The sequence below is a fragment of the Ursus arctos genome, unplaced genomic scaffold, assembly GCF_023065955.2.
Source record: "Ursus arctos isolate Adak ecotype North America unplaced genomic scaffold, UrsArc2.0 scaffold_26, whole genome shotgun sequence".
Classification (NCBI taxonomy): domain Eukaryota; kingdom Metazoa; phylum Chordata; class Mammalia; order Carnivora; family Ursidae; genus Ursus; species Ursus arctos.
In genome coordinates this window covers 2612437-2639759 of record NW_026622941.1, presented here as the reverse complement: position 1 = coordinate 2639759, position 27323 = coordinate 2612437, and the positions used below count along the sequence as shown (strand labels likewise).

The 27323-nt window shown below is 36.5% G+C and overlaps 1 protein-coding gene and 1 pseudogene across 17 annotated transcripts in view; one reads left to right on the top strand and one right to left on the bottom strand.

Annotated features, from left to right (window-relative positions):
• The window catches only part of ERC1 (ELKS/RAB6-interacting/CAST family member 1), a 554906-nt gene that overhangs the window by 273223 nt on the left and 254360 nt on the right, over positions 1 to 27323 (top strand). For all 17 annotated transcript variants that reach the window (XM_048216749.2, XM_057318942.1, XM_057318950.1 and 14 more), the window contains one exon: positions 21635 to 21795. In XM_048216749.2, the coding sequence (XP_048072706.1) occupies positions 21635 to 21795 (161 nt within the window). The remainder of the gene's footprint in view (positions 1 to 21634; positions 21796 to 27323) is intronic.
• LOC123001229 (Y-box-binding protein 1-like) lies at positions 12886 to 15428 on the bottom strand (annotated as a pseudogene).

The following is a 27323-nucleotide window of genomic DNA, read 5'->3' as shown; positions in this document are numbered from 1 at the left end:
ATTTCTATGTTGGTAGTGATGGGGATTTTTGAGGTGAGTAGCTGAGCGATCTAAAAGTATTATAAATACAAACATGTTTCTCAGAACTACATGGAATCATTCAGTCTTAGAAGAAAATCCACTTGTAAATTAGCAGCATGAACTGTGCTTTTAAAACAGATTGCCAATTTCTCCAGAAGTCATCATTTTTGGTTAGTGCAAAGATTGAAGGTACTTTGTTCAAAGATACTTTAAAAAAGATGTTATTATGAAACATTCTATTGGTAAGCATGGGGAAAGTGCATTTTTAATATTCCAAGAATCTGAGATGGTGACAGTTAAATTCAATCATTTTCTCTTTGCCATTGTGTAATCATTCCAGTATTTAAATCAAGCTCCGTCAAGAGGAACTTAGTAAGTTTCATTGTGGACTCTTGCTCTAATGTCAATGAGTTTGAATCTCCTTTGTTATGGTGACTGGTTATGAAATCAGTCACTTGACAGACCCTGAAGTGAGACTGCTGGAAATACGTCATGTCTGCCTTCATGGTGACAGCTGGCTACAAAACAAACCCCACCAGAGCCATTCTGCAATTGACAAGGGACTTCAAAGGCCAACAGGGCTGCCACTTCAAAGAGAATTCTGCCATCTCTGGCTTGTTGAAAGAAGAAGTTAAATGGCTATACCCTGCCACAGCAGAAATCTCCATGTTTAGACTTCTCCTTCTTTTGATCTTAGAAAGATGTATGAAATGGGCTTTAAGTTAAAGGAATGATATAGTCTGTAGCAATGGCAACCCAATATTATTCTGCATTTCAATCCACTTATTAATGGAAATTACCCAGATATGTTCAAATAACAGTAGATCTAAAAACTCAAATGTCTCAGAGGATGAATGTTCAAAAGAAGAATTGAAACTTCATATTAATGTTGTAGCCACTTTTCCAAATGTGGAAGAAGTCAAATAGTGAAGAAAGTGGAGCTCTCAGTGTGTTTTTAAAACTCTCCTTCAGTTTCTTCTGGTAATTTTTATTTCCTTTAGTAAAGAATCACTTTCTGAATATTGATAGTGGAATGACAGACAGCTAAAACCTGTAGTCTCAAGTCCAGTTTGCATGGTTTAAACAGACATCTCTCATTCTCTCTACTTGAAATTTTAAACTACCTTGTACTGTTTAAAATGTTATTCATCCAGTAAAGCTGGATACGATTTTGAAATAATTACTTCATCATTGTATTCAACAAAGAAAAGATCTCAGAGTTTTAATAAACTCTTCCAATAAAAAATCAAAATAATAACAAACATCTTGAAGAATAACAATGAAAAGGCAGCAACATGACTTCTTTCATTTAAAATACTGATCGCCCTGAAAGATGCTCATTTGATGGAGTTATGTGTAGTATACTTGAAAAAGAAGACAGGAAACTTTATAAATAATGGGGCAGTAAAAATACGGAGGTTTTATATGTGGTGTGAAGTGAGAGTAGGGCTTGGCCTAGAATTTAAAATTATTACAAGTCAGTGGCATGACCTTGTCTAAATTGCAATGTTTTCTCTCTCATGCTCTGTATTATAGAAGAATAAAGCTAAGAATCCTTAGATTATTTTGCCCTGATCTTCTGTTTTCTTTTTTTCTCTTAAAACTTCTACTTACATATAACAAAAGGGTTGACTTAGCAGAAGCTTTAGGCACTATAATAACTTCCTCTATAATTTTGCCAGATGGGGTCAGTAGACAACAAGTGAAGAAATTCTGAAGGGAAACTGGAGCTCCCAGGAAATAACCACATGCGATGGTATGACCAAAAAAAACCAAAACAAAACAAAACAAAAAACCCTTTTTACACATGAGTGGTTTATAACAGTAGTTCTTAAAGTAATGCATTTGGGTTTGCCTTTTTTATTATAGTTTTTTGCTCTTGAAAAATTTTTGATAAAAGAGTACATGATTATATCTGCTTCTAAATTTTGGCTTGGTTTTTCCTTTTCATTCAACAAAAGGACCACATCTGTGTTTTCCAAAGCTATAATCAAATGAAAAATTAACTGCAGTGGAAAAGAAACAATACCTTGGCATACCCCAAAATTGAATGAGAGATGAGTGCCAGAACCCATAGATGCTGGTTTTCAAAGTAGACATGTTTTTGTACTTCTGACTAAACTGTATAACCACTACTGCACTGGGAAGCACTTCTGAAATCTCTGTGGCAGATCTGTAGCAGATGATATTTAGTTTGCTTGTAATGAGTTCTTGGGGTGTTTGGCCCTTATTCTGTTATCTCCTACTGAGAAGTTTGATAAACCAAGTTATTGACGATAGAGGCAGTCATCCAAGATACCGCTGAAGGTGAAGTCATGAAAGCCAGATGGTTTCCCACTGATTTTTATATGCAGTTTATGTTCTCCTTGGCTGCACCTTCCTGGATGTTTTCAATAAAACATATTTTCCTAGAGAAATATTCACAGCAGTATTTACCCTACGACAACAGTTGGTTTTTGTGTGTGGCATGGCCCATGCTCTATTTTGGCACTCATTTGTCCCCTCCTCTTATCTCCACCCGCTTTAAAGAATGAATAAAGAGGTAATACGGGCTAGTGTAAAGTGCAATGAACCAGAAGTCAAGTGATGTGGATTCTAGCTCTGCTGTTCAGTAGCCGTGATTTAGGGTAAGGCTCATAATCTTTCTAAGCCTCTGTAGTGGAATGAAGTAATTTATTAGCCCCCACAACTGTTTTGGTAGCCTATAAAGACAGTATACAAATGTTGAACATGATTATTATGGCCAGAATAATTGTGTGTGTACATACACGTTTATGTGATGCTTATGAATTCTTTTTTGGGATCCTTGGGTTGCCAGACATTAAATCCCACCCTTTTATTTTTCTTCTTTAATTAATAGTAAAATTTTGATAAATTTTTGATTTTCATGTAACTGTCATTTCATTTGCCAGTATTTTTTTTTTTTTTTGGTAAACATTTTCCAGGGGTTATATTGAAATAATTATGTTTTCTCCACAAAACGTATCTGCAATTGATGAAATATCACTCTGTTTACTTCTAGGTAGCTGTTTGACTTTTTTCCAGCAATGCAAATGAGAAGGATTAAAATTTTTCATTAAAAATGTCAGTAAACTTTTATTGTTGTAAACTTAAGGAAAGAGTATGAAGCTGTTTTATTCAAATTGGTTATTTAATCTGAGAAAAAGGGCTCAAGCCCTAAATGCTCTGGTCTCTGTTGGTGACTTTATGCTAGTGAGGGATTGCTGTTTTCTGTGATGAAAAGGAATTAATGTTTTCTCCATGTGAAATGGCCAAATGATTTCAGCTATGAAGGAAATTTCTTTTCAGAAGCAAGACAGCGTATACAGCCCTCCTAGCATGTACTTTAGCCTGTTGTCTTTACTTCCTAGTAATGCAGAAAAAAAAAATTTTTTTTCGGAAGAGAATTTACAGAGCTGAAAGTTCAAGGGAAAGTCTTGTCTTTCCAACTGTATTTATATTTTCCTGAATTACTCATTTGTCACAAACTCTAATGAGATATAAGGAGGTCTCAGACCCAGATGCAGAAGAGTGTAAAATGATGGTCGCCACGTCTTTGTTACTGCTGCTGGAGAAAGCAAATGTGACGTTACTTAGATTATTTCTATCCTTTTTTCTTCCAGGAGTAGAGAAGAGCCATGGAGTCTATGTGAACCCAGGCAATTATTAATTTTTGTTTTACTTGATTCTGGTGTGAACTCTTGGTTGCTGAAGTAAGCAAATTATAGGAGACATTAATCAAGTAACAGTCATCTGAAAAAAAATAGTTTTGAGTGCTTTAAGTCAGATTTTTAGTTTTGATGCTTTGTTATGAAAAAATCACCTAAGTGGAATCAGCAGTGAGATAAACATTAGCCCTTCTTAAAGCCGCTTTCCAACCTCAGTGACACAAATGAGAAGATTCGTAGCAGCAGGGGACATTTGCTTTGCTTTGAAAATGTGCATCCACATTTTATTGATGTAGGATTTTTAAAGCTCCACTTAGGAATGATGAGGGCTTATTATAGGATTTATCTACCCCAGCCGTCTGGGTTGATAAAGCAAAAAGAAAAATTGAGATGGCTTGGGGTGGGGGGGGGGGGTAGAAAAAAGCATTTCTTTCACATTGTTGTGTTTCCACTCTTTTAAATTTTTTAAAAACAATGAAATCTTGCCATTTGCAACTACATAGGTGGACCTAGAGGGTATTAGGCTATGTGAAATAAGTCAGAGAAAGACAAATATTGTATGATTTCACTTATCTGTGGAATATAAAGAAAAATAACAAATGATCAAATAAAACGGAAACAGACTCACAGATACAGAGGACAAACTATTGGTTATTAGAGTAGGGAGGAATTAGGGAGTGGGGGAAATAGGTAAAGGGGATTAAGAGGTACAAACGTCCAGTTATAAAATAAATTAGTCATGGGGATGTAATATACAGCATATGGAATATAGTCAGTAATATTTTAATGACTTTATATTTGTGTGGTGACAGATGGTAACTAGACATATTGTGGAGATCATTTCAATAATGTATAAACATATTGAATCACCAGGTTGTACACCTGAAACTGAAAGGATATTGTATGTCAATTATACTTCGATAAAAAAATTTATGTTCCGCTAAAGATTTCTTACCACAGCACAATATTACTAGAAGCTTAAAGGCAGTTGCTGATGAAGAAACACAGCCAGTCAGTGTCTTTATCTCTTCTACAAGTCAGTCTTAACTGTGGATTCTTACAAACCATATGCTTTTATAGAAATACCTAGCATCATTAGGTGTCCTATGGGAATGTGAGCTGTATTTTGAGAGATAGTAAAAACATTTTGTAAATTCCTCACCAGTGGAGCACATTAATTATTTAAAGTATCATTTGCTGATTTTATTCACACTCACAAACCTTTGACAGTGTTAACTGATTAGAGAAATGCAACACTATTTAAAAAGTGAAGAAATCTAATGACTCCCAAAGTTGAATTGGTGAAATGTGTTTTCTTTCATTTCTTTTTCAGTGCTATGTGACTCCTACTCATGTTTGGGTTCTTCATAAGGTCAGGAGTAAAAGCAGTAGTACCTCACAATTCCTAAGTTTAATATACTGTTAAATTCAGTGGTATCTGTTACAAATAGTTACTTCAGGAATCACTTACAATATCTTATTTTCAATGAACAGAACAGAAAATTAAATCATTGCTATCATATAAGTCATACACATTACGAAAATAATTCTTAATTCTTACTTTGGTATCATCTGCTTTATTTTGAAGTTATGGTACAGCACCCACCCTTTTTTTAAAGAACTTAGTAGAGTTAATTTTACTGTGCTTTTCATCCTAGATTTTATCAGACATTGTCCAGAAAATAAGCCACCAGTCATCTGTACTGCACCATTATCCCTGTCTGTTCAGTACTTTCTTGCTTCAGCATATTCTTAACTCTTCTTACCCCTTCTACACTGTCCTACTGTGTCACCAAAATTCACAGATTCATTTGTCTTCGTTCATTCACTGATTCACCAAATACTTATTGAGTTTCTATTCTGTGCCAGGCCCTGATACATATATTCTTAATTTCTTCCCACTGCTCTTCCCCTGCCCCCCATGTAATTAACATATGGTGTTATATTAGTTCTAGGTATATAATACAGTGATTCAACAATTCTCTACATTACTCAGTGCTCATCATGGTAAATGTACTCTTAATCCCCCTGTTTCTACCCATATGCCCACCCACCTCTCCTCTGGTAACCATCAGTTTGTTCTCTGTATTTTAGAGTTTGTTTCTTTGTCTCTTTTGTGTGTTTGTTCTTTTTGTTTGTTTGTTTCTTGAATTCCACCTATGAGTGAAATCATGCTGTATTTGATTTTCTCTTTTTCTTCTTGAACCAGCTTTCACCTTCTTTGCCTGAAGTATAATTTGGCCTCTCCTTTGACAACTTCCAGCAACTCTTTCTGGTGATAAATATGTGTTTCTTCTGAACCATAGGGTTAGAGGTAGGACCCTTCTTGTTTCCTGTTACACCTTCAGACCATTATTCCATCACATTCTTATGAGAACCCCACTTCTTCAGGTCTCGTGCCATTCTGATATAGCATTGAAGGTTTTCATTGAAGATTTTTATCTCACTGACTTGGGAATCTGCATGGATAATTCATTTGTTACCTTATCCTTTCAGTTTCTTGACCTTTGTCTCTGTTGACTTTCTTCATCCCATATTTAGCATTCCAAATCTTGTAATCTAGACTGCCTCCAAATTCACTCATTACAGTATCTTTCTCTCTAAACACAATTGCCTGTTATTTTAAATGCATTCTTGTTCATTTGTACTTTCTTTTCCATATCATTTGAACTTCTTTTTCTCTTTTGGCTTCATCCTAATCCGTTAGCCCTGTCTTTCCTTCCTTCTGTGTTCCCTGTCTTTGCTTCTGTCTGTATTCAGCTTAGAAACCTTGTTCCAGGGGCACCTGGGTGGCACAGCGGTTAAGCGTCTGCCTTCGGCTCAGGGCGTGATCCCGGCGTTCTGGGATCGAGCCCCACATCAGGCTCCTCCACTATGAGCCTGCTTCTTCCTCTCCCACTCCCCCTGCTTGTGTTCCCTCTCTCGCTGGCTGTCTCTATCTCTGTCGAATAAATAAAATCTTAAAAAAAAAAAAAAAAAAAAGAAACCTTGTTCCATCATTTTAGGAATTATGATTTTCACATTCTGAATCCTCTTGCTCCTCTCCTTAGTCCAATCCCTTTAGTACGTTTCTGTTGTATTTGGGATAAAAGCCAAAATCCCTCATATGGCCTACTAGATCCTTCTACATCTAGCCCCTTTCTCCCTCTCCTACCACATTTGCACCCTTCTGCTTGTTCTCAGGGCTTGTATCTTTTATTCTTCTCTCTCTGCTTTCCTACTTTAGGGCTACTATACAAGCTGGAATGCCATTCTCCTCCCCATCTGCTCCTTACTCTCTTGGGCAAACTCTAGGCCCCCAAAACATAAATCAAAGCCTCATGTTACTTACTGTCATGGGATTATGTACCTTCTACACAACACTGTACACAGTTTATAATTAAATATTTATGAATTTTATTAATTAATGACATCTCTGTATGGAATCAAAGCTCAAGAGCTATAGAGAAATATGTCTGTTTTGTTTTCTGTTATATCTTCATGCCTAACACACAGTACCTGGCACAAGGTGGGAATTAAATATTTAAGGGGTAGGAAAGAAGGGGGAGAAAGGAAGGAGGGGAAGATATAAAACTGGGGATGGGAACACTCTGCAGAGTGATTTATTAGATATAATTGTGGAAAGCTGTTGTGGAACGCTGATACATTGTAGCAAAACACCATTAACTAAATACAGTAGGGTTCAACTGCCTAGGTTGGAATCCTGGTTCTATCCCCTCTAGCTATTACGACCTTGAAAAAGGCACTTAAACTCTCCAAACCTGTATTGTCTTCTACAAAAGTGAGATAATAATAATACCTAATATCTAGCTTCATGGATTATTGTGAGCATTTAATGAAACGATATCTGTAAAGAGGTTTGAACACTTCAAAGTGTTCAGACAAAGTAATTGCTGCTGCTGCTGCTTTCATTATTCTTATTGTTACGATAGCTATAGCTAGTCCCTATTCATAAAATAATGTACTATTGGTGTATATCTTGTCAAAGAATTACCATGCATTGACAAAAAGAGCATAATGGGAAAAGAGAATATTTCTAGTGTAGATACTAGCATACATCTGTTTTAGAAATTCTGTAAATTTAAATTTGCAGTAGTAGTGATTGTGTGATGCCTAAAGGAGTTTGTTGGGAGAGGATGGTAGAAGGTATATATATATATATATGTGTGTGTGTGTGTGTGTGTGTGTGTGTGTGTGTAAGTTTTCACTGGTACTTCAGAAATGCTCCTCAGCTCAGGAGCTTTTAAATTAAAAACAAACAAACAACTTTTTTTTAAATTTAAAAACATTTTTGGTAGTTGTATAACAGAGTGGGTGCTAATCTAGAATATCTTTGAAATCAAGAGAACCAGTGGACTCCTCAAGTGAAAATCTGACTTCTTTGCTTAACCTCTAGGTAATCTTCCTTTGTACACTCCCTTATTCTTCTAATCGTTTCATTCCTTTGGGAGACTTATGCTTCTTACCCTCCTAAGAAACTATAACAAGATTTTCCATAAGCATCTTGGAAATGACAAAAAAGCTCTCTGTTGGGGAACAGAAGACAGTGGGAAACTTGAAGATGCAGTCTTGGCCAGCACCTGAAGCACCTAATTGCTTTGCTTCCTTAAGGAAAATGGGTCTGTGGTAAAGTCATAATTTGTTCCTTCTTATTCTGAGTAAAAGTTTATTAGCTTGTGATTTAAGCAAACCATCTGGCCGTGCTGGCACTGCACGCTGTCAAGCCTTGTGCTTTCTCTTAATATGTTACTGGAGGCAGTTAAGTCGCATACTTGAATCCCAGCTCTGGCCTGCGTTTTTTTTTTGTGTCTTGAAACATGTTTTTGAAGATCATACTGTGACCTGGAACACATTTTTAAATGGTGGAGGATTTCTTCATTGTTTAGTGTGGTATATATCTCTTCATTTCTTCTTCTCGGCTTTCATTACCTTCATCTCTCGGTGACTGTACCTAAAACTGTGTAACATGCTGTGTGGTAGGCATGTAATGAAACAGATACCCAAATGGAGATAGTTGGATGTGTTCTCTGGGGTTGTGGAAAAGTAACAGAGTGTTTCAGTTTGACCTTGAAACTGTTTCCCTGGCTGGAGCCCAAGCACAAATGAGATAATTATTTGGAAATCCTGGCCTGTGGTACCATTCTAGCCTTAAATACAAAAATGCTTTAAAACTTACTTAGTTGTATGTATAATCTGAGGTAGGAATACCGGGAGCGTCTGGCACTAAAATGGTTGGGAAAATGAAGCAATCTTAAAGAAAATTACATTTTACTAGTAAGCAAAATTCTGTAAGTGGAAGTATGGAATGAAAGTTAAAACATGTCTGTAAACACAGCAGACTAGATGCTGGGAAAATAAGTTCCACAGAAACAATTGAAGATGGTTGATAAAATATGTATCATAAGTTGGAAAGAAAGTAAAATCTCAGGAGATGAATAGACAGGGAATTAAAATACAAGTACTTGATCAGCCATTAAACTTGAATATTAGCTGTTAAACTTGAACATCTTGGAAGAAAAAAGGTCCATGGCAGCCCAAAATGGAGATTCTAATAGACAACCAACTTCCCCATCCTTTTTATTTTTTATTTTTTTAAGTAGGCTCCTTGCCCAGCATGGAGAGCCCAACATGGGGCATGAACTCATAACCCTGAGATCAAGCCCTGAGCTGAGATCAAGAGTTGGATACTTTAAATGACCGAACCATCCAGGCACCCCTCCCCACCCTTTTTAAAAGAGATCCATGGGAACTTGGGTGGCTCAGTCAGTTAAGTGTTTGCCTACAGCTCAGGTCATGATCCCAGGGTCCTGGGATCTAGTTCCACATGGGGCTCCTTGCTCAGCCGGGAGTCTACTTCTCCCTCTCTCCTCCCCTGCTCGTGTGTGTGTACTCTGTCTCCCTCTCTCTCACACACACACAAATAAAAAAAATAAAAGGGATCCACAGTGCCCAAAATTGGTCCTTTGAAAACATTAAGAAAATTGGCTTTTGGTGATACTAAAAGAGAAAAAAAAAAGTCACAGTGAACAAATTTTGAAGTGATAAAGGACTTGTAACAAGTCCTGCAAGTATGAAGAAGATACAAGGATATGTTGCCAGTACATTTGAAATTTAGACTAAATGAACAAATGCAAAATAATAATGGAATTCAGCAAGACTAGCTACATGTGAAAAAGAAAACCTGAAACAATGAGTCAGTAATAAAATTTTTCTTACAAATTTCAAGCCTGGAGAGTTATAATGGTGACTTTTTAAATAAACATAAAAAGAACAAATAATTTCAGTCTTACAGAAGCAATTCCAGAAAATAAAAAAGAACAATTAATCACCAACATATTTTATAAGATTAGCATAACTTCATATCAAAACTTGACAAAGTTAATACAGAAAAGGAAAAGTTTAGGCCTATCTCAACCATGAACATAAATGCAAAAATTCCTAAATGAAATATTGCCAATTTAAAGTTAGTGTATGTGATGAAAAAATGTTCAAAATCATTAGCCATCAGGGAAATTCAAATCAAAACCACCTTGAGATACCACCTTACGCCAGTTAGAATGGCAAAAATTGACAAGGCAGGAAACAACAAATGTTGGAGAGGATGTGGAGAAAGGGGATCCCTCTTACACTGTTGGTGGGAATGCAAGTTGGTACAGCCACTCTGGAAAACAGTGTGGAGGTCCCTTAAAAAGTTAAAAATTGAGCTACCCTGTGATCCAGCAATTGCACCACTGGGTATTTACCCCAAAGATACAGACTTAGGGAAGAGAAGGGCCATATGCACCCCAATGTTCATAGCAGCATTGTCCACAATAGCTAAATTGTGGAAGGAGCCGAGATGCCCTTCAACAGATGACTGGATTAAGAAGATGTGGTCCATATATACAATGGAATATTACTCAGCCAACAGAACGATTATACAACATTTGCAGCAACATGGATGGGACTGGAGGAGATTATGCTAAGTGAAATAAGTCAAGCAGAGAAAGACAATTATCATGTGGTCACTCATTTATGGAACATAAGAAATAGGAAGATTGGTAGGAGAAGGAAGGGAAGAATAAAGGGGGGTTAAACAGAAGGGGGAATGAACCATGAGAGACTGTGGACTCTGGGAAACAAACTGGGGGTTTCAGAGGGGAGGGGGGTGGGGGATTGGGATAGGCCAGTGATGAGTATTAAGCAGGGCACATATTGCATGGTACACTGGGTGTTATATGCAAATAATAAATCATGGAATATTGCATCAAAAACTGGGGATGTACTGTATGGTGACTAATAAAACAAAATAAAACTTATTTAAAAAAATAAAGTTAGTGTATGTGAAAGAGAAGTCTAAGCATGAAGACATTTTAGGCCTATTCCAGGAGTTAAGATTGGTGTCTTTAGAATATTAATTATTATAGTCTGCCACATTAAAAGATGATATGACCATCTCAAGAAATGTAGAAACATTAATTTCTTTAACTCGCAGAAGGAAATTTCTTTTCTTTTTTTTTTTTTTTAAGCTTTTATTTAGGTGCCTAAGTGGCTCAGCCAGTTAAACATCTGCTTTTGGCCCAGATCATCGTCTCAGGGTCCTAGGGTTGAGTCCCACTTTGGGCTGAGACATTGGATGTCCCTATGGAGAAAAATGAGATTTGTTCCCTACCTCACACCATACACAAAAAAGTAATTCCAGGTAGTTTAAAGATTAGATGTCAAACACAATACTCTTGGATAACTTCTCAGTTAGGTATTGTATAACAATCACAAAATAACACAAGTTGTGATGATTAATTTTATGTGTCAACTTGCTTGGGCCACAGGGTGCCTAGATATTTGGTCAAACTTTATTTTAGGTGTTTTCGTGAGGGTGTTTTGGATGAGATTGACATTTAAATCAATACACTTGAGTAAATCAGATTGCCCTCTGTAATGTGAGTGACCCTCATCCTGTTCTATTCAGGCTTTTCAGTCGATTCCCCTCCCCTGACTAAGAGTAAATCCTGCTTGATTGTGTTTGAACTGGGATGTTGGGTTTTGCCTGCTTTTGGACCCTAATTGAAACACTGAATCTTGAGTCTTGACTCTGCCAGTCTTTGGACCAGAACTTCACCATTGCCTCTCTTGTGTCTCAAGCTTGCCCATTCAGTTTGCAGATCTTGACACTTGTCAGATTCAATAACCACATGAGCCAGTTACCTATAATATATATGTTATATATATCAATATATATGTTTTCAAATATATATTGTATATAATTTCTTATAAAATATATATCTTAATATATAATATATGTAATGTATTTTATATATTAACATAAGTGCTATAGGATATGTTATATTAATATAACTATATTAATGTAACAATTTTATTTATTTGTTTATTTATTTATTTATTGGTTAGGTTTCCCCAGAGAAACACAACTAATCAGATATATGTTGAATACAGTGTGTGCATGTATGTGTGTGTTTGCATATGCATGCATATACAGGCATACCTTGGAGACATTGTCAGTTTGGTTCCAGACCACTATAATAAAGCAAATATGGCAATAAAGTGAATCAAATGAATTTTTTGGTTTGGTTTCCCAGTGCATATATATATAAAAGTTATGTTTAAGGTGTGCAATAGCATTTTGATTCTAAAAATAACAATATACATGCCTTAATTAAAAAATACTTTATTGCTGAAAAATGCTAATTAGCATCCGTGCTTTCAGCAAGTTATAATATTTTTGCTTGGTAGAGGTTCTTTCTTAAATGTCGATGGCTGTGACTGATCTGGGTGGTGGTTGCTGAAAGTGGGGTGGCTGTAGCAATTTCTCTATTTTCATTTTTTGGGAGGTTTTTGACAAGTATTTAGGACCTTTATTAAGAGGTGCTTGCTATTTGTTGACTTTTTTGAAAAAAATCAAGTTGTAAACTTTTATTACAAATAAAAATGAGGCTTTTAAAAATCTCATCTTGACCAGATACGAAATAACTTAAAAACCCTTAAAGGTATATTAAGAAAAACCAGGCTTTTTTTTTAAAACATATTTGTCATTACTAAAAAGAGATGTCTTTAGGCAAAAATAATAAAAACCCTGTGCTGCATAGATAATGCAGATAGTTCTAGTTATTTCATTAATGGGCAAAAAACAAGCACTTAAGATCTTCAGCTCCGATCTTTTATTAATTTCTTATTCCTGGAATATCATTTTCGTTTCTTCTTATTGGATGACTAAACCAGATGATGGTAGAGAATTGGTAAACCAGTATTTACTCAGCCCTGCCCTAATCAGAAGTTGGGGGGTTGGGGCAGATGAATTCTTTGCTGGTGGATCAGCTGCTTTTGTCTCTTTGCCACTTTGTTGTTTGGGGTTTTCCCAGCATATGTGTCAGTAATTGAAGTTGTGAAAGTACCGATGTTGAGGTGACTGTTTACCTTGGGTCTCATCTCCTTAATTTTCCTTAACTTCTTTATTGCTGTCTTCTCTATGCTGTCTCTGGCAAGGAGGCCCTGCAGAATTGTTGTCTGTGACCCTGATACGTATTCTGTCTCACTGGTCTACCTTGTCCTCCTGAATTCTGGCTTTCAGCACCTTCTAGCACTACTCCCTGTACAAGCAGGTTAGAAGGCTGTGGTTGATGCCCCCAGGGTCTCCACATGTAATAAGATAGGAATTGTACCCTGCAGTAAGTCCAGAGCTAGCCTTGGAAGCACTGTCTAATCCCTCATTCTTTTCCCCACTCTCACTATTTTGGCAATTCTGCTAGTAATTGCATGGAGGACCCATGTGCCATGGATAGTGCCTATAATGGTTATGGTTTGCTGCATATTTACTGCCTTGTACTGGAGCTCTACCAGCTCCTAAACCATTTGCTACCTCCTCACCCTTTCCCCCCTTCAACAACATCATATTCCATAGTCCCTCCATCTCCCACACTGTGAAGGTACTTCTTGGAGTTATTCTTCTTTATGACAGTCAGGTATACAAGTACATCTTCCTTGGTGTATTTCTGCTGATGAAACCATATCCATATCTTACATTGAACTGTTCTTCTGTTCCCCAAATCTTCTTACACTTGCTAGCAGGCACCCTGTTGTGAGGCTGCCACCACCAACTGTGGGGTTAGGCTTGGTGTCAGCAGTGCTGTGACAGGGGCCGGGGTTGAGTGACTGGAAGGTCTCCACTTCACTGCTCATGGTTGTAGTGATGGTGATGGGGCTGGTTTAGGCAGCTGCAGCTCCTCCTGGGGTGTGATAGTAACTAGACTAGAGTTGGTGGGTCTACTCACGGCTTTTTGAGGTCTGCTCTCCATGCCCACTACCTATTAGAATTTCTTCAAATATGAAAACAATAAAGGCGCCTGGGTGGATCAGGCAGTTAAGCATCTGCCTTTGGCTCAGGTCATGATCCCAGGGTCCTGGGGTCAAGCCCTACGTTGAGCTCCCTGCTTAGTGGGGAATCTACTTCACTCTCCCTCTGCCCCCAACCCTCACTCATGCTTTCTCTGTCTCTCTTTCTCAAATGAATAAATAAAATCTTAGAACAATGAAAGTTGCCACATCAGCTCTTTCTTTCACAATTTCTCTGTAGCATATGATGCTGTTTGATAGCATTTTATCCACAGTAGAACTTCTTTCAGAGTTGGAGTCAATCTTCTCAAATCTGCTACTGCTTTATCCAGTAAGTTTATATAATGTTCTGAATCCTTTGTTGTCATTTCAGCTGTCTTCATGGCATATTCAGAAGAAGTAGATACCATCTCAAGAAACCACTTTCTTTGCTCATCTGAAAGAAACAACTCCTCATCTGTTCAAATTTTGTCATGGGATTTCAACAATTAAGTCACATCCTCAGGCTCCACTTCTAATTCTAGTTCTCTAGGTATTTCCACTACATCTACAGTTCCTTCCTCCACTGAAGTCTTGAACCCCTCAAAGTCATCCAGGAGGATTGGAATCCATTTCTTCCAAACTCGTGTTCAGATCAATATTTTTGCCTCTTCCCATGAATCACAAATGTTCTTACTGGCATCTAGAATGGTGAATTTTTTCCAGAAGGTTTTCAGTTTACTTGGCCCAGACCCATCAGAGGAATCCCTGTCTGTGGCAGCTGTAGCCTTTCTGAAATGTATTTCTTAAATAATAAGACTTAAAATCTGAAATGACTTCTTCTTGCTCCGTGGACTACAGAATGAATGTTGGGTTAGGCATGAAAACAATGATAATCTCATTGTACATCTCCATCAGAACGCTTCCAGTGAACAGGTGAATTGTCAGTGAGCAATTATATTTTGAAAGGATTCTTTTTTTTTCTGAGCAGTAGGTCTCAACAGTGGACCTAAAATATTTAGTAGACCATATTGTAAAATGATCTGCTGTTATCTAGGGCTTGTTGTTCCATTTATAGAGTACCGGCAAAGTAGACTTAGCATGATTCTTATGGGCCTTAGAATTTTCAGGATGGTAAATGAGCATTGGCTTCAACTTACAGTCATTAGCTGTGTTAGGCCCTAATAAGAGAATCAGCCTGTATTTTGAAGACAATATTGAGTCCTCCTCTCTAGCTATGAAAGTCCAAGATGGTGTCATCTTCCAGTAGAAAGGTATTTCATCTACACTGGAAATCTGTTCTTTAGTATAGTCACCTTCATTAATGATCTTAGCTAGATCTCCCGGATAACATGCTACGGTTTGTACATCAGCACTTACTGCTTCATCTTGTACTTTTATGTTATGGAGATGACGTCTTCCCTTAAACCTCATGAACCAGCCTCTAGCTTCAGACTTTTCTCCTGCAGCTTCCTCGCCTCTCTCAGCCTTCACAGAATTGAAGAGAGTTTGGCCTTGCTCTGGATTAGGCTTTGCCTTAAGGAATGTTGTGGCTGGTTTGGTCATTCCATAGATTGGAGGGTTAGTAAAACTTTATATGAGTAATAAGGTTTCGCTTATCATTTGTGTGTTCACTGGAATAGAACTTTTAATTTCCTTCAAGAACTTTCCTTTGCTTTCACAATTTGACTGGTATAAGAGGCCTGGCTTTCAGCCTGTCTCAACGTTGGACCTGTCTTCCTCACTAAGCTTAATCATTTCTACCTTTGATTTAAACTGAGAGATATGCGACTCTTTCACTTGAACATTTAGATACCATTGTAGCATTATTAATTGACCTAATTTCAGTATTGTTGTATCTCAGGGAATAGAGCGGCCCAAGGAGAGAGAGACAGGGGAACAGCCAGTTGGTGGAGCAGGCAGAGCACACACACTACATTTGGCAGATAAGTTTGCTTTCTCATAAGGGTGCAGTTTGTGGTTCCCCCAAAAGAATTAGAGTAGTAACATCAAAGATCACTGGTCACATATCACTATAACAAATATAATAATAATGAAAAAGTTTGAAATATTGGGGAGAATTAACAATGTGACAGACATGAAGTGAGAAAATGCTGTTGGAAGTATGGCAACAGATAGACTTGCTTGACACAGGTTGCCACAAAACTTCAATTTGTAAAAAATACAAGGTCTGTGAAGTTCAATAAAACAAGGTATGCCTGCTCACACACATATATTGTATTCAATATATATCCTGTTGCTTTTCTTTCTCTGGAGAACGCTGACTAACACACCTATAGTAATCGTTTATTTCTTCGTCACATAGATTGGAAGGTTAGTGTGGTTGGCTTTGTTTTAGTTGTTGACTGGGGTGGCTATGTCGTCTTGACTTTCCAGAACCCAACTGGGAGGGAGTAGCTACTCAGAATGTTGTTTTTTTGGCAATGGTGGAAATGTAACCTAACCACGTGTATTATGTGCATCTCAGCTTGTGTCTGAATTGCTAACATCCCAGTGTCCAAAGCAGTCACATAACCAAGCCAAAATCAAGGGTCAAAGAAGTATTTTCTGCCCATTATGATGCTATGGGAAGGTTGTGGATGAATACTAATACCATAGAGGAATGAATAATTGGGACCACTAATTCAGTCTGCTCCTGAAGGCAGTACAAAAGTAGGAAATTATCATATGACCCTGAGAGTAGGAAGGATTTCTGAAACAGGTTATAAAAGTCACAGATCTTAAAGGCTTAATAAATTTGTTTATATTAACATAAGATATTTTGGGGGGCAGCCACGTGGGTGGCTCAGTTGGTTGAACGTCTGACTCTTGATCTCAGCTCAGGTCTTGATATCAGGGTCATGAGTTCAAGCCCCACATTGGGCTCTATGCTGGGTATGGAGCCTACTTAAAAAAAAAAAAAGATTTTTGATCATAAAAAGATACCATAATATAAGGAACAGATAAGGTACAAGCTGGGAGAAGAAATTTGCTAAGCAAAGATTTCAGTTTCAAGGAAGAAGCAGCACAAATGGTCCCTAAACAAATGAAACATGTTTAACCTTACTGATTATTGTTGAAGTGATAAAAGAACTTGATAAAATATGTATTGAGAAATTTATAAAGAGGAAATCAGGTTATTGTTATCTGAACCTAATATCTGATCAATGTTACTGCTAAAAGTTAGACAGCCATATGTGTTTCTTCATATGATATAACAGGGAGAACACAGCTTTATTTGAGAAGTACTAAAAAGACAAGTCTCATCTTAATCTAATGAAGACTTTACATATAACTGTCATTTTATAGGAAGCATGAGGATAAGAGAAGCAGTGTAAATAACAACATTAAAAAAAAAATACACTGAATCCAAAATGTGGGACATTGTATTGGACACATGACTCAAATTTATTTTGCAACTCTCAGTTCTTTTCCATTAATCTCTTTTTCTGTTCTTATGCCAACACTATGCTGAAGTTTTGTAGTAAGTTTTGAAGTCAAGAAGTGTGAAATTTTCAACTTTATTATCTTCTTTCAAGGTAACTTTTCTTATTCTGGCTCCCTCTCATTTTCTCTTATTCTGGCTCCCTCTCATTTTCATATCAATTTTAGGATCAACTTGTCAATTTCTGCAAAAAAGACAGCTAGGGTCTTTATAGGGATTATATTGAACCTGTGGATCACTTTGGGGTGTATGTCGTTTTAACAATATTAAAGACTTTCGATCTGTGAACATGATGTTTTGCCATTATTTAAATCTTTATTTTCTTTCAATCTTATAATTTTCAGCATATATGTTATACATATTTTTTAAAGATTTATTTATTTATTTGACAGAGATAGAGACAGCCAGCGAGAGAAGGAACACAAGCAGGGGGAGTGGGAGAGGAAGAAGCAGGCTCATAGCAGAGGAGCCTGATGTGGGGCTCAATCCCATAACGCCGGGATCACGCCCTGAGCCGAAGGCAGACGCTTAACCGCTGTGCCACCCAGGCGCCCCGATGTTATACATTTTTAAATTAAATTTATATCTAGCTATTTCCTTCTTTTTGATGCTATTTTAAATGGAATTGTTTTCTTAATTTCATTTTGGAACGTTCATTCCTCGTGTATGCTCACAGGGTTCCATTTATACAATGTTCATAAACTGATAGAATGAACCAGTGATTTATTTGGAATATATATATCAAAGGCAAAAACAAAAGAAATGGAAGGGATTAAGTAACAAATTTAGAATGGTAATGACCTATTGTGGGGCACTTTGGGCATACAGTTGGATAATTGCACTTACAAAGCTTCTGGATAGTGAGTATATAGATGTGTGTTCTTGGTTCTGGAATATATATGTATTCCCTTTTTTATATACATATATTTCACATTGCTTATTTATCAAATTTAAAGGTTTTTATGTACAATACAAAGCATTGTGAAATTATCTTCCCTGTAATTTGTCTTTTATATGTCTATAATTTTGGTCTTTAAATAATTTGTGATCTTGGGGCGCCTGAGTGGCTCGATTGAGCATCCAGCTCTTGGTTTCAGCTCAGGTCGTGATCTCAGAGTCATGAGATCAAGCCCTGCGTCAGTCTCCGTGCTTTGTGGGAAGTCTGCTGGAGATTCTCTCTCTCCCTCTGCCCCTCCCCTCCTTGTGCCCGCTCTCTCTCTCTTCTCTTCCCTCTAAAAATAAACAAATAAATAAATCTTTAAAAAAATAAATAATTTCCCATCTTTTGCCAGGTAGGCCCAAAGTGCCTTCTTACCATGGCTATTAAAGTCCTTCTACTATTTAAAGTGCGAGTTAGTTGAATACCTATACTGATAAAAATAAATTTGACCATTATGCTGTATTTATTCACTTGCATCTATATTGTAGATGTAAATGTGAAACGTGTAATTTAGTAAAAGATTTAGAAGAAAAGGATATTTCCATGACCTTGTGGTAGACAAAATTTTCTTATCCAGTGTACAAAAAGCTCTGAACATAAAAGAAGTAGAAATGAAAAAACTAGTTAGCTAAACCCCATTAAAATTAAAAACTTCCCTAGTTTTTCTGTAACTTAAAAAATTAAAATGTGGATGGACTTTGAAGGTATTATGCCAAGTGAAATAAGTTAAAGACAAATACTGTATGATCTTACTTAAATGTGGAATCGAAAACAAAACAAAACAAAAACAAACTCATAGAAAAAAGAGTTCAGTCTTGTTATCAGAGGTAGGGGGTGGGTCAAATAGGACTTGGACGAAGGTGGTCAAAAAGTACAATCTTCCAGTTGTAAGTAGTAGGGCTATAATATGCACAGCATGATGACTGTAACTCACGGCGCTCTATGATATATAGGAATGTTATTAAGAGAGCAAATCCTAAGATTTGCCTTGACAAGGAGGACATCTGTTTTTTCTTCGTTCTTTTTATCGTGTTTATATGAGAAGATGCATGTTAGCTGACCCTTTCGTGGTAATCATTTCACAAATATGTAAATCCAACTATTATGCTGTACACCTTAAAATTGCACAGTGATGTATGTCAGTTATTTCTCAGTAAAACTGGAAAAAAGTTTTTTCTTTAATTGTTCTTATCAAAAGTGCCTTCAGTAAATTTTACTATTTTCCCACAGTGGAATTCCATACAGTGAAGAGAATTACAGAGCTATAATTATACCCAGTAACATGGACTGGTCTCACAGACGTAATACTGAGTGAAGAAAGTCTGTACTTAAAATTATATACTATGTAATTCCATTTGTACAAAGTTAAAACAAATAGGCAAAACTAATGTGGAATGCTAGAATAATGGTTACTCTCCATCTGGGAAGGGGTATTGACATGTGTTTCTGGGGGACTGTTAATGTTTTGTTTATTGGTCTGTGTTCTCATTACATAGATGTGTTCAACTTGGAGAAAATTCTTCAAGTTGCACACTTATCATTTGTGGGTTTTTTTGTATTTATTTTGTATTTCCATAAAACATTTACCAAAAATTTTAGATGCATAAGGGTATATATAAAGTGGGCTTCCTTTTTGTATAGAAAAAGGAGGAGTAAGTTGTTTATACAGGGTTGCTTATGTATATATAAAATATCTAAGTTATAGATGAAACTGATACCATACCTTGCTTGGGGTAGTGAAAGGTTGGGAGGGAGATTTTTTGAGATTTGTTCAAGATGAGTTATAAAAGATGGACCTACCCAACACTTTATTAGAGCTTCTATAAGTGGTGCTGTCCATTGCTGATTTTGTGTTATAAGAACATATTTTGCTATGTCGTTTCAGTTCATAAGATTTTACATGAATTAAACTGATTAAAGTGAAACATCCTTATTTGCAGTTTTCAAAGGGTGATAGTGATACATGCTCGCGTAAAGCTTTGTAAATATTTGAATACATACCCGAGGAGAGCTGCATAATAATATATATTCTCACAGCAGTGTTCTCACAGCTATTAGCTGAGAACATTAACTTGATCACTTCTGAAGATACACAAAGTAAGCTGATTCAGGTGCCAAAACACTAAATGTATCTGTTCATTATCAGTGTTTAGCAGCTGTTACCAATCAACATGGAAACTTTGGTTAGGTCTGAGGCACTAATATCCTGGGGTCTGTTAAAAACTCTGATTTGTTATACTGCAATTTTGTCTCTAAACTGTTCTTGGTTTTAGTATCACACAAATTGGTTTTATGTAGAAGTCAGTGAATGGCAAGCCCCCCACCTCTTCCTCTGAAAAGGTTTGTAGTCACCAAAATTATTTCTTGGCAAGCAGCAACCTGACATAAACTCTTGTGATTGGTGTAGTTGGCTGGTTGATTACCTGGTTCAGGTTGGTTTTGGTATTAACACATACATTTTTGCTTCAAAATTAAAATGAACATGTTTATTTAAGTAATTCTGATTTGGACACCACCCAGAGTGAGTGGAAATGACTAATGAAGTACCTACTGTGTTCTCTTAGTTCCTTGTAGAGTTCTGTCTTCTTTCCCTCAGGATTTTTTTCAAGTCTTTTTAAAGCATTAGCTCTCCTCTCGATGTGGTCGTGTATTTTTCTTTTTTCTTTCTGCCTTCCTTGAGAAAACTCTACCTACCTGGCTTTAGAGCAAGAAACTGTCTGATTGAATTCTAGCCATTTTCTCCAAAAGAAATTCTTTTTAACAGTATAAACAGAAAAACCTTTGTTTGGATGAATAAAAATGACTTATTTGTGTTTATACTGGGTGTTATTAGTCAAGTTTATGTATTTATTTCCTAAAATCCTTCTAGAAATATTTACTATGATTTTGTTCCTTATATTTTTATCTGTGTTTTATTGGTATTTCCATGGAAGTTTGTGGACCATTTCCAGATAAATTCTCTAAAAGGGACAGACTGGCAAAGTGTGACTTCTTGAACTGATGTACTCGTATTTATCAAAAAGAAAATGAAGTTCTTTTTGGCATAATGTGAGAGGAATTATAGTGGAGGGAAGACCAGAGATTTATTTATCTGTTATATTGTCTTAATGTATGTGTTTGAACCAGCAAGAGTACAGGATTTTTGCTGTATGTGTATGTTTTTAATCTTATGGACCCAGGAGTTCCCCATTACTTAGCTCCTCTCCTTTAATTGATCAAAATGCTCAGTGTTTCTCTTTTCCATACTTATCATAGGTGGAGGAATTACTGATGGCCATGGAGAAAGTGAAACAAGAACTGGAGTCAATGAAAGCAAAGCTGTCCTCTACTCAACAGTCTCTGGCAGAAAAGGAAACTCATTTGACCAATCTTCGGGCAGAAAGAAGGAAACACTTAGAGGAAGTTCTGGAGATGAAGTAAGTGTTTATAATCTTATTTTTCAGGCATGTGCTTAGTAGAAAACCTTTTTCTCATTGCTTTCATCATCTGGCTCAATTTATTAACCCTAACACATTTAGCTTAATTTTAATGCAAACTTGTATTTCTCACTCCCTAGAACAAATTTGGAACAAATTCTGGTCATATAGAATTATTTTTGCCTCTTCATTGAATTTTAAAGTCCTCTAGAGAGAGAGAAAGCGAGAGAGTGTGTGTATGTAGGTGTGTATATATAACAGTATCCAGTTGCATCTCTGAAATTTCTAAAATCTTATGGAAAGTTAGCCATATTGCTGAGCTTACTGAGGAACATGACTGTTGGTCTTGAGGTCATATGATAGTCAGGTACTTTTTAAAAACATTTTTTATTGTAAACACTTCCAAAGGTATGCAAAAGTTAGAGAATAGTATAATGAGCCCTACATATGTATCCCCCATAATTAACCATTAACGTTTTGCTACAGTCTCCAGTCAGTTTTTACAAAATTGTCAATTTTAGTAGAACCTTGCCATACATCATTTTCCTACTAGTCCCACATCTTGTGGCTTCCTGAGATAATTTGTCGAGGTATGTGCACGTCTGCTAGTCCATAATAGATATTTCTTTTTCTTCATTGTGGCACCATGCTCAACCCTCACCCCTTCACAATTTCCCTGCTCCCAGGTTTTATGAAGACAAATTTATCCCGGGATAGCTCAGCAACCTTCTTTACCTTAGCAGTTGTCTGTATTTTTGTTGTCTTTTCTTCTGTTTCAGAAAAGATACTCTCTTCATCATAAGGCTAGCTTCTGATCTCTATCACAGATGTTAAGCACAAGTCCCCTCCTCTGCAGTCTTCATCTGTTAGTTTTCTCTCACATAATCTGTGCTCGCTTTCTAGTAGTTTCTTCTTCTCTGCATAAATACAGAGTCTTTCTGACCTACAATAAACAGATTTCTCAGCCTAGCTAGTGCTTTAGGCTAACATCACCTCTTCTTTTCTGCTACTTCGAAATATCAATAAATGTTGACTACCCAAATTACAGACTAGAAGATGATCTTGCCATGATACCTTAGTGTGAGTTTTCATGGCATATGTGATATCCTGACAGCAACCTAAGAGTTGAAGAAGCAATTGTTGGGGTGTCACCTGCATGTATAGGTTATTAGGCCACAGTGCAAGGTTAAAAGATTCTCATCTTTTAGAAAAGCATTACAGATGATCTACTCTTGGAAGTGATGAGTACTTGAAGCCAGAAATAAATTTGTACACTGGGAGAATAGGGAGAGGTTAGTGTTCTGAGTATCATCAAGAGGATAAAGTTTGTTAATATGCTGCTTAGGGAGCGGTTAATGTAAGACAAGTTTTTTGTCACTAGTGGTTGAAATTGAAAGCTTGATATTTTGGAGATGGAGTAGTAGAGGTAACTTTGGAGTGGTGAAACAAAGTTATTTGAATGGAAGAGGTCTGGGAACCATTCCTCAAACATGATAGGGGATAGAGTTGAGAAGCAACTTAAATCAGAGCCCAGAGGATTTAAGAAAATGGAAGGAGGATGGATATAACATTGTGGAAAACAAAGTATCTCATGTGATGTTGTGAAGCAGAAACAGGCCTCACTAAAGTAACAGTAGATAAGTTTTGTTTTGTTTGCTCCATGTACCGATATCTTGATTTTTACCTGGCAGATCTTTCCTACTAAGTACAGATATGTGCTTATAGCAAAATAGTGGTGTACTTCTGTGGGAATTTTCTTTTATCATTAGGACTTTGAAAAGATATGGAAGAAGTTTTAAAGGAATGCTTGACTTCAAGCCATAAAAAGGGAGTTGTGTGTAATTTTTTTTTTCTTTTTTGATACCACAGTGCTACACTCTGTTGTGGACTTCCCTTTCCAAACCAGGTCAGAGATTACATTTCTGAAAACTACTATGATTAGCAAAACTATTTTTGGTAACATCAGGCACTCACACAATAAGTCATGGGATAAATGATTAAAGTATGTAGAAAAATGTTTAAGTAGTATAGAAATTTAGTAAGACAAACATTAAATGAAAGTTCTAGAAATAAAGTGCTAAAACCTGACTCTGATAGATGACCTGTCTCTTAAATCACCTTCTTAAGTCGCTCAGAATATATTCTATGGCACCATGATGTTCTTAGTTTTTTCATGAGTTTGTGTTGTGCAGATTTGCCAACATAAAGTTTTGTTGTTGTTTTTATGTTTCGGTCTATGGTTTATGCCTTTTTTTATTATGTACAGTTAGCCAACATATAGTACATCATTAGTTTTTGCTGTAGTGTTCCCAACATAAAGTTTGAAAAGTAGTCCTTGCGGGGTGCCTGGGTGGCACAGCGGTTAAGCGTCTGCCTTCGGCTCAGGGCGTGATCCCGGCGTTGTGGGATCGAGCCCCACATCAGGCTTCTCCGCTATGAGCCTGCTTCTTCCTCTCCTACTCCCCCTGCTTGTGTTCCCTCTCTCGCTGGCTGTCTCTATCTCTGTCGAATAAATAAATAAAATCTTTAAAAAAAATAAAAAATACAAATAAAAGTAGTCCTTGCTTTAGTTTCCACTTAATTTTCCCCTTGTTGCTGTCTTTCAGTTTCACATGTAAAATGGTCATTTAATACCTTCCTTTTAATAAGTTATCTCAGCACTTTAGACATAATCCTCTATCCAGATATTCTGTTGAGAGCGTGGTGGTTCTTTAATTGGCCCACTCTCTTTGCACTGCCCCGTAGGCCAACCCACATGGCACTACTAAGTCTATGAAACAACTGTCCTTTCCTCTTAGAACAGTGTATTGAATTCCCTATTTTCTAAAAAATGTAGATTTCCAATATATGGCATACAAATAAAAAATAATAACTGATAAAACCTCAGTTGAAAACTATAACCTAAACCTAATTATACACAAAGCGCTATGAATGACATATTGTGGGTTCTAATACAATGAGCTTTCAATTTCTTTTCACTGTGAAGCCGAGCAAGGGAATAGCCTTTCTTCTGCTATATTCTGGACTCCTCTCCATATGTGGAGTAAGTTCTGTTAATCGTCTGCCCTCAGTTGGGGGTGTCTCAGTTTCTACAACTTTGCTCAGAATTTACTTCATTCTTTTGTTAATTTGTAAGGAGTTTATTCCCTCCAACTAGTTCTGATATCTGCCTCTAATTACTTATGACAACTAGTAAGAACATACTTCCTGGAATAAAAGAGCCTGAATCTGAACTTATTAGCTCTATGACTTCAGCAAGTTCTTTAACCTCTCTCTGCCTCAGTCTGCTCATTTTTAGAATAGCAATAATAATGGTTCCCACTTCATAGAATTTTCATGACACTAAAATAAGAAATTAAAATGGAGAAAGGTAATATTTTTCCTATGAATATTGACTGTGACAGCCAGATTCTTCACTCTGATCATGGCAGGACCCACCATATTTTAAATGTTTACATTGTTTAATTATGCATAATTGAATGAAGTAAGACAAATTGTTCATTATAATCAGAGAACTTGAAATGTAGAAGTATGAGAGGAATGCAGTATGCAAAAGACTGAAACATGTATATGAGTGAGTCTGAATCTAGAATAAGAAATGTCTCTCCTGAGGAAAAGGCAGAGCTGACCTATACATCTAAAAAACATAGAAATTTTTTTAGCAAAGCACTGGAATAGTCTAGTTTTCTGCAATAATCCTGACCATGTCAGACCAAAAGGAATGACCTAATCATTCTTCTCCAACCCTACATTTGTAATAGTAATTTCTGAGCATCTGTTACAAACAAATGGTGGCCCTGAGTATGAAGACATGTGGCACTGTTCACTTGGTAGCATGCTAGTGAGTTAGTAGAAACATTTGAGTTGGTTAGCCAGCCTCAGAGGAACATTTTTATTGGCAGATCCCACATTGGTTCTTCTTTTCCTTATGCGGGGGTTTTGTTAGCCATTATTTTTTTATTCCATTTTTATATTGGTCTCTTTCCCTAGGAAAGAAAGGATGAATTGGAGAAGGGGACAAAATAATAAAATAACAATAATAATAACCATAATAAATTTTAAGTATCAGTTTAGGTCATGGGTTTGAGTAGTACAATTTCTAGATGAGCTGGTTCATTTTTTCATGTTTAATAAAAATTTTTATGAAACTATGAATTTGACTACCCTGAGAACAGGTTTGTTTGGGGAAGTGGTAGAAAAGCTCTTTCGTTTCTTTGAGATTCCAGAGCTGTTTGATAAGTAGCATTCCATTAGTAAAGTTGGCAGAGAAATTCAAACCTCTGTGGGCTAAATTATATACTCTTGAGATGCCTTTGGTTAAAGAAAGCTCTAACCTCCCACAACAGAAAAGTAAATTTTCATATGTACCTAGGAAGAATCCAATAATATAATCTAAATTCTGACATTTAAAGAATCTTTTAAGAGAGAAAAACAGAATATTTTTAGAATACGAATTGAATTAATATGTTTAGAATTAAGAAAGCTATTGAAAATGGTTACTTGAAAAAGTTCAGGCTATTTGGGGATTGTATAGGTTAGGTATCAATCTATTACACCTCAAATAATTAAAGTGAGTCTGTATTTTTTTTAAAGATTTATTTATTTGAGAGAGAGAGAGAGAACACAAGAGAGAGGGAGAGAGAGCGAGCATGAATGGGGGGGAGGGGCAAAGGGAGAAGCAGGCTCCCCGCTGAGCAGGGAGCCCAATGCTGAGATGGATCCCAGAGTCCTGGGATCACGACCTGAGCTAAAGGCAGACACTTAACCAACTGAGCCACCCAGGTGCCTGAGAGTCTGTATTTTAAATTATTTTATCTTCTGATATCCTGTAGTATTTCATTTTCAAATTTATTGTAAAGTTGCTGACATAGAAGAAAATCCAAGTGGGGATTTATGACAGTCTTTCAAATTAACCACAAAATTGAAAAGTTATGCAAATGTATCATAGGAACAGTTATACTCTAGTAACAAATTGAAGTGTTTTCTAAGTTAATTAAGAGCATGTATGCTTTTTGCAAAGCCACATTTATTTATACCTCCATCAAATACCTTTATTGGAGGCAGTAGATGTATGATAAAGATAAACTTGTAGTGAAGTTGGAAGCATTTTCACGCTGACTTGAAATACTGAAGTTTAAATATTCTGTAGGAAATCACATATATAATATAAAAATTTCTTATGCTTGAAAAAGAAAACAAAGTATGCTGTATAGCATAACTATAAACAACACTGCTGGGACTGACCCTTGTTAAAATGATAAAGCAGCGTTTGTCTCTGTAATCAACTATCCCTTGGGACTTTGGGTCTTCCTCTCTAGTCTTGATTAACTCCTTAATTCTGTCTCCTTTTTTCTGCCCTTATCTCTACCTCACTTATGTACCCACCTTATAGAATGTGTGATCTTAACTGTTCATAGCATCTTTTCTCATTAGACTAATAGTTTACTTGAGGCTCTGAGTTATTATAGAATAGTGGAAGAAATGGCTTAGTTAAATATAGTAATTGTTCGAATTTTTTACCTCTTTCT